Source organism: Atta cephalotes (genome assembly GCF_000143395.1).
Source record: "Atta cephalotes unplaced genomic scaffold scaffold00019, whole genome shotgun sequence".
In the NCBI taxonomy this organism is placed as follows: domain Eukaryota; kingdom Metazoa; phylum Arthropoda; class Insecta; order Hymenoptera; family Formicidae; genus Atta; species Atta cephalotes.
In genome coordinates this window covers 773,988-781,463 of record NW_012130083.1, presented here as the reverse complement: position 1 = coordinate 781,463, position 7,476 = coordinate 773,988, and the positions used below count along the sequence as shown (strand labels likewise).

Here is a 7,476-nt window from a genome sequence, read left to right as displayed (position 1 = left end):
ACCGTCATATATACCGCCACCACCGCCTCCTCCGCCGCCACCACCACCTCCGCCGCCTCCTCCTCCTACACGTCGCACATATCTACCTCCATCTCGGCCACAACCACGACCTACACATCCGCCTGCGATATACGTATCTCCTGTCAACCAACCGTCTGTATCAACACCCGCGCCTACATATTTACCACCGTATGGACAACAGGGAATCGCATCATCAGCTGCAGGTGGTTCCTTTGTTCCCAGTCCTTCAGGTGGTCTTTCAAACTTTCCAATAATTGGTGATATAATAAAGTTGAGCGGACCAGCTGGAGGCTCAAGTTTTGCGACTGCCTCAAGTTCAGCCAGCGCTAGTGCGTCGAGTGGAACGTTTATTGGACAACAAAATTAGTCGTCAATCTTCTGTTTCCATTCCTGCTATATCAAGTTACAATACTGCAGGACAATAGCTGTGAGCTATCCTTCCACATTGGGATATCCCTCTATCAGGATATTCCTCAGCAAGGATATTGTTAACTCTATCACTGGCAAGAGTTAAATTCTCCTCAAAATTACTCAGTATTCATTCCTCATCCATCTATTTAATTTATTTGGATGTATTTAATTTATTTAAGTTATTCTTGCGAAATTTTGTAACTTTACATAAACACCAACGACAATATCCATAATATGAGAAGTACCGATTATCATGATATCTTATAATTAGATTAGAAATAAGTTATGTTTATAAAATTTGAAGAAACTTCTTTGCAATTTATAATCAACTGATGTGAGATAAAATTTTTACATTGTTCAAGATAAAAATCAAATATTTTATAATATTATATCTAGATATAGTTCACGAAAATTGATAATGAATTGTCTATTCTTTATTTTTAAACAAAACAATTTATTTATTTTAAAACAAAACAAGTGAATATTTAGAGGCGAAAATGTTAAAATGTTAAAAGTATATAATGTATGAAAACGTATAAATCTTATAATAATTTAATTCCTGTTTTCAATAGATAACTGCATTAATAAAATAACTTAAGTTTTACAACGAAAAATCTTAGATTTAAATATAAAGAGAAAATCGTATGTAAAACAAATTAGTTATATTTTAATATATCTTTACAATCGATAAAACATCAGTGATAGATTCATAATAAATATATTTATATATTTAAGCACAATATTTTTTTCTCGTTGTAGCAAAAGGAAGTCAATGGCCTATTTAAAAAAAACTTTCTCACATTTTAACATTAAGTTAAATTTGAGAATACTCACATAAATTTGACTAACGTTATTCAAATTAAATAACGTTATTATTTATCGAATTAAACATTAAAATGTTTTAATTACGTACAATTTGTTTTTTCAAAAATTAGTTCTCCAAATCACTTACATAAAACATTTCATCTGCAAAATTCAATAAATATCAGAGATATCTTTGATAAATCCATCACAATTTTCTATAAACATCTAACAGGCGAACGATTAATTATCATTTTAAATATATCCCACAGTTATTCACGAATCATCCCGCGATCATATTTCACTATGCAAGGAAGGTATTCGGATGAGTTTCATCTCATACTGTAATCTACTAGGAATGGTTGGCGACTTCTTATTCAGTAAAAAACTACAAATCAACGTAAGATTAAACTATGAGATGCGACACGTCGGCAGTGTAGGCGGCGGGCGACAACCGGATGTCGTCGGAGCGGGAGATTGGCCGTTGTCTCAAATCACTGTCACCGGGCCAGGCACGACCTGGACTGCGCGAGCCCACGTTCGCCCTGGCGACTGTGTCGACCGCTAAACTCACCGTCGCGGGATCGTTCAGACCGTTGCTCTGGATCCTTCGCTGTGTGACTATCGACGCCCGCAAAGTTTTCCGTTTCTGCTTACGAAACAAGAGAATACAATAATTGACGGCAAAAGTGTATGACATACGATCTAAAAGTGCTAAAGTCATGCATAAAGATAAGTAAAGTAGATCTCAAAAGTAGATTTTAAGGGTTTTCTTGTTAGATAACTTTAAGAAATTTCTTAAGAAATAATTTCAAGAGCAATACTTTCACAAATAAAATTGTACCATGATCGGAGTAACTTAATTATTTCGATTAATTTGATGTAATTTGATTAAATCGACCTTGTCGACTTCTTTAAATTGATTAAATTGAATTACCTCGATCATCCCTCGCCACTTGTCGGCAGCGTGTCTTGCTAATTCCATTTTTCTCTGTTTACGTATTTGGTGCTTCTTGTATGCCATTTCGATTATAATTAGAGCGACTCCGCCGCCGATACCGACACCGACGACGATGAACACTCCTGCCATGTTTTCTAGGCCGAGAGTGTTTGGCATTTTTTCAAATTGCTCGCATTGTTGCACATTGCCATGCAAGATCCAAAGATTGTCGAGACTCTCCATGAAACCACCTGCAAAAGAATCACAATTAGAAGAAAGTAACAAATCTCTCGTTGAATGGAAAATCAGAATCGCGCGAGCATGAAGTGCTTTGCATTAAGACTTGTTGCACACTTTCGTGGAAGTCTAAGATCGCCAATGTCACAGCATCCGCCCAAGGCGATCCTTTTTGCAAACCAATTCCGTAACCTGAACGGCCAAATAGTTCACCAGCCGTCACTAATTCGCAATCTTGAGCTGCTTCGAATTCCAGTCGCGAGCTATCCCAGATGAAGGCCATTAATTTTCTGAAGGGAAAAAGAACAATGTGATTATGTAATCACGTGCAAAATATATTAAACGATACGATTATTGATGCCGACAAAGATATTTATTAATTAAATGTTTATTAATTAAATGTATGTTAGATTGTGCTTCAATTATTTTACGCAACATACGAAATCGAAGATATTGAGATTTTAAATAATAAGATTTTAAGATTATAGATTTAATATATATATATATATTTATATTATAATAATTCAATAATCTAAGACTTTTAACTTAAGCAAAGGATTAATAGTCCCAAAAATCGAAATGCTTACCCAATTTTAATGTCGCGAATCGCGTCTTCGGCAGTGTCATAGTTATTCGCCTCCATTGTACGATACATATTAGACAATTCTACTTGGCGTCTGAAGTACATATCCACAGCGGATCCCTTCACTGTTGCACATGTCAAATTTTCCATCGTATTCCTAAGCTTTACAAATAAACATCGCAACTGTTTATATCGGATTGCATATCAGATACATTGATTCTCGGTAAGGAACATAGTTTTAATCCTTACTCGAGCATCGTTGATGCCGGTGAGTTTAGTTTTTGGTCGCTCCAAAACGAGGAACGCCGCCAAATTAGCGGTGTACGATGCGACGATGATCATAGCGAATCCGGCCCACACCATTCCCAATACACGCGCGGAAAAACTTCGTGGAGTACCTATAAAAACAATAAACAATAAAAAAATTTAATTAACAATTAAATGGCCACGTAGAAAACGATATATTGAAATATATATTTGAGAGCTCTAGTTTAAAGATTCTTCGACTTTAAATTTGTAATTATTTTTTCTTTTTTAGTCCGTTTCTCCCTCTAAATGCAACATCTGATTATGAAATGAATGGAAAAGAGATGAAAGAATAATACCTTACCCTCTCCTATACCGCTATTCAATAATACACCCCAAGCGAACCAGATAGCACTGGATAGATTGAGGGCATCTTCCTCGGTGCCGTCAGTATTAGCTAGTTTGAATCTGCCGAAAGGTGAAAATCGATCGAGCAGATACAAAACTAACGCCACTACGTGCACCGATACCATTACGAGGATCCAAAGGGTATTGCTGAACGGTTGTAAGAAAGAGACTAGAGTGGATGATCTTGAAGGCTAAATTCAGAAAAATATACATATTTATTTTTGCATAAAATGTATGACGTTTTATTTTGTATAGAATTAAAAAGAATACCTTTTTCTCAAGGATAGTGATGCCTTGATACTTGAAGGGCTTACTGAATTCGATAAACTCAGCACGCTCTGGATTGATTGTTAATGGTGCGACGATCATGTCTGCTCGTTCGTTGACTATCTCACCAATAAGACCTGTCCATTCTTTTTTTCCTCCGACTTTTGATGTATCGAAACGCGAGAAAAGAATAAGAAAAAACACAAAATACAAATTTAAATTATTAATCCATTAATGTCTAAAAATTAATTTAGAAAGATAAAATCCAAATGGATTCTTTCAAAACTTATTCCTAAATAACAGTGCTTGCAAAGCGCTAAAAAGCGATTACGCCTTTTTACCGCTTTGTAAGCGCTACGTGCTACTTGGGTCCTTTCTTTAAAAATTTAATATCTTATATTTATATAAAATTCTATAATTCTGTTACTTACCCGAAGTATTTTTGATCACGTAGCTGCCAAACTGACCATCCGGCGATAGAGCTAAACTGTACGTGAAATTAATCGATTTCGACAATTCCTTTAATAGATCCACGCAATACCCTTTGCAGCAAAACATTTGATTATCTATTGAAAAGAAAAAAAATTACGTTCTATTATATTTTCTAAATAATTTTGAATACTATTGAATACTATTGATTTGGTGCAACAGAAACATTAACAACTTGTTTGAGTAGACGTAATATTTATAGAGAATAAATTAATAAATCAAATAAATTGAAAATTCTCAAAACACATAATTTGAATCAAACTTCAAATAAGTTAACTAATGATTCAATCAATTTACTGATTCAATCAACAGAATCGTTTGTAAATAATTTTAATTCTAATCTCTTTTTTTATGTATTAATAGGGAAAAAAAAGATTAATAGTTCTATCCAAGCTATAATAAGATGACAAATATTATTCCACAAATTAAAATAATAATTTGGTTAAAAACAAGTCTTCACTATTCTGTTAATTAGCAATGCACCGTCTGTTAGGTTGAAGTGTGGACATGCGATTTCCTCAGGTAAACACTCGGCCTCATTGTCAGGTAATTCGCGAACATAAACGAATGGCTTCTCCTCGATTGTTAGCACCTTCAAATGCGTAGGTATCATGAAACCTTCGGGTTTGATCTTCAGATGACCAGGCCATATAATGTTGGATTCGTTCACTCGCAGCTTCATCTTGGTAGCATTCTATTCAGTAACAAAGAATCATTACGTTTGAACTACGTGACTAACACAAGAATGTGCCATTTTATATAAGATGCTTGTTGAATTGTCTACCACAGTGGGATAAAAGTACTGGCCGACGGACATCTGCGTCTTGTTGTTGTCTGGACCTGTGTATTGGATGTTGATTATGTCATACTCGGCGAATATGCGATCCCCGTTATCGTCGAATGCCACTCGACCTGTCGAACCATACGGTAATACTTGCTTGCGAATATACCTGAAAAGACAAATAACAAAAGATAAGAGCCGACGTGATAGAATTTTTATTGCTACCAGGATTGATAGAAAAAAAGAATTTCGAATTAGAAAATTAGATAGATAAGAGATGATCATACTGGAAAAGCTTCTTGCCAGTTTCCCATATAGAGCCGGAATCGCTGCAGTCCTTCGGTGCTTCGGTGATCTTCTCCGTCTGATTCATCATTCGCAATGCGGATACGAGGACATATCTAAACAGTACGCAGAGAAACAAATATAGGAAAGACAAATTTTTAAGGAACTAAAAATTTTTTTGAGATAAAGACCCATTAATTTTCAAAAAGAACTCTTATTATTTTCTTATTATTAATTGTATTTAATTATTCGAGATGTATAATATCTAAATAGCTTAAAAAAATATCAATTCCCAAAACATCAATGCCTAAGTAAAGGCAGATGTGCAATGCAGTGGAAACCTGGTAAATATAATAGTAGTTTAAAGCATATACTAACAAGCTGTCAGATATATGTGATTTTTCTTGGGTAGCATTGATCAGCTTCAACCCCAGCAAGCCATCTGGCGCATTTGGCGCGTCTAATGCCTGTTCGGTGACGATCCACACATATCCGGCGCCGGTCATGTTTAGATTAGCTGCGTCGTTGAAAATCACTTCAGCATCCTTCTTCCTGTCAAAAAAGTTTATTGAAGTATTTTCGCAATTGAAGTCCATGATAAGATCGTTAAATAATCATCAAAATTGTAAGACAATGTTATTACTTATACTGTATATGGTTATAGCCCATCATTTTTTTTTATATTAGAATTTATTTATTATTTTAGAATAGAATTCGTATTTTATATTTCTTATTTTATTTCACCATAATTCTCGAAATCCGTAAATGATGAATATACTCACGAAGCATACATGAGGCAGACTCTCGCTTGTGCGCTTTTCATTTCCCTCAATTGCTCCTCGAAATTGTGTAATCCCGGTTCGAATTCGATAACTGATTCGACCTGAAATAATGATATTTAGTAGCAGGAAATTCTTCTTTTTAATCTAGATGTAAGTAATAGCAATTATTGAAGAAATTACATAACTATTAGTATAAAGTATTAAAGTGTAGGATCTATAAATTATAATATAATTAAATAATAATTGAAGTATTAATATAATATTAACATTATTGCCATAATATTATTGCCATAATCTAAATTATTGTGCAACGTGCCTGCACTTTGATTTCTACGTCGTCTTCTAAATTCTGTGATGTCGTCTGGAAACGTCCAAGGAGCGCACGACCATCCGTATCGGAACTATGGATGAAGATAATCTTCATGTAATTAAAGTGCTTCAGCAGTTCTACCCAGACATCCGCTTGATGAGAATACGGTGGTACAGTACGCAAAAATGAGACATGAATATTCTGGAAAGATATTCAATCCGTTCAATTATCGCGGCATCCTTAATCACATATAATCATACAATGTAGATTGTTTTTTATTTGTTTTTTTTTTTTTACTATAATATAAAAGGTTTTTGTTTAGTAATGTATTAATTTTCAAATATTTGAAATGGATTTTCTCAAAAATATTGTAAGCTTACATATGAAATTTTTACAAAAAGAAATAATATACTTTCGGTTTAGTTTTACGCGTTAATTTACTTTAATTTCTGTATCTATTATTAAATTGTGCGAATTATTTATTTTATTTTATACATACTTTATCCGAAAAGGCGGAATCCCTGGATGATATGCCAATCACGGGTATGTGATAAAAACCGCTTGTATAAGAAACCGCTGCTGGTGATAAATCGCCTGTAAGCGGATGCGACACCACTACTGCATACACCTGTTCGGCTATCAAAGATCGGCAGACGCTCAATGCGGTTCTGATAGGGTTGGAGTCCATTTCGATTACTGTGTGCTTGTATGTCACCCCTTTATTGACGTATTGGAAATCGAAATTGAGATGCTGAAATTGAGGTATATGTATGTATGCATAATCATATTGAATATATATTAGATATATTGTACAAGTATATTATAACGCTCAGAATTCTCTTTAAGATACATTTAACAATTATATAAGTGAAGTTATACATACATATATATATATATATATATATATATATATAT

The 7,476-nt window shown here is 34.2% G+C and overlaps 2 protein-coding genes across 2 annotated transcripts in view; both read right to left on the bottom strand.

Moving 5' to 3' along the window:
• LOC105619148 (putative glycine-rich cell wall structural protein 1) overlaps positions 1–467 on the bottom strand; it is a 2,066-nt gene extending 1,599 nt beyond the window's left edge. Inside the window, exons 1-2 of the mRNA XM_012200678.1 lie at positions 434–467; positions 3–347 (exon numbers count right to left, since the gene is read on the bottom strand). Coding sequence (XP_012056068.1) covers positions 3–347; positions 434–467 — 379 coding nt within the window. The remainder of the gene's footprint in view (positions 1–2; positions 348–433) is intronic.
• Positions 468–1,639: 1,172 nt separating this feature from the next.
• LOC105618959 (glutamate [NMDA] receptor subunit 1) overlaps positions 1,640–7,476 on the bottom strand; it is a 9,341-nt gene continuing 3,504 nt past the window's right edge. The window contains exons 2-16 of the mRNA XM_012200490.1: positions 7,061–7,312; positions 6,568–6,762; positions 6,252–6,352; positions 5,848–6,021; positions 5,472–5,585; positions 5,191–5,353; positions 4,887–5,097; positions 4,346–4,480; positions 3,918–4,075; positions 3,604–3,838; positions 3,243–3,391; positions 2,998–3,155; positions 2,528–2,700; positions 2,171–2,424; positions 1,640–1,882 (exon numbers count right to left, since the gene is read on the bottom strand). Coding sequence (XP_012055880.1) covers positions 1,640–1,882; positions 2,171–2,424; positions 2,528–2,700; positions 2,998–3,155; positions 3,243–3,391; positions 3,604–3,838; positions 3,918–4,075; positions 4,346–4,480; positions 4,887–5,097; positions 5,191–5,353; positions 5,472–5,585; positions 5,848–6,021; positions 6,252–6,352; positions 6,568–6,762; positions 7,061–7,312 — 2,715 coding nt within the window. The remainder of the gene's footprint in view (positions 1,883–2,170; positions 2,425–2,527; positions 2,701–2,997; positions 3,156–3,242; positions 3,392–3,603; positions 3,839–3,917; positions 4,076–4,345; positions 4,481–4,886; positions 5,098–5,190; positions 5,354–5,471; positions 5,586–5,847; positions 6,022–6,251; positions 6,353–6,567; positions 6,763–7,060; positions 7,313–7,476) is intronic.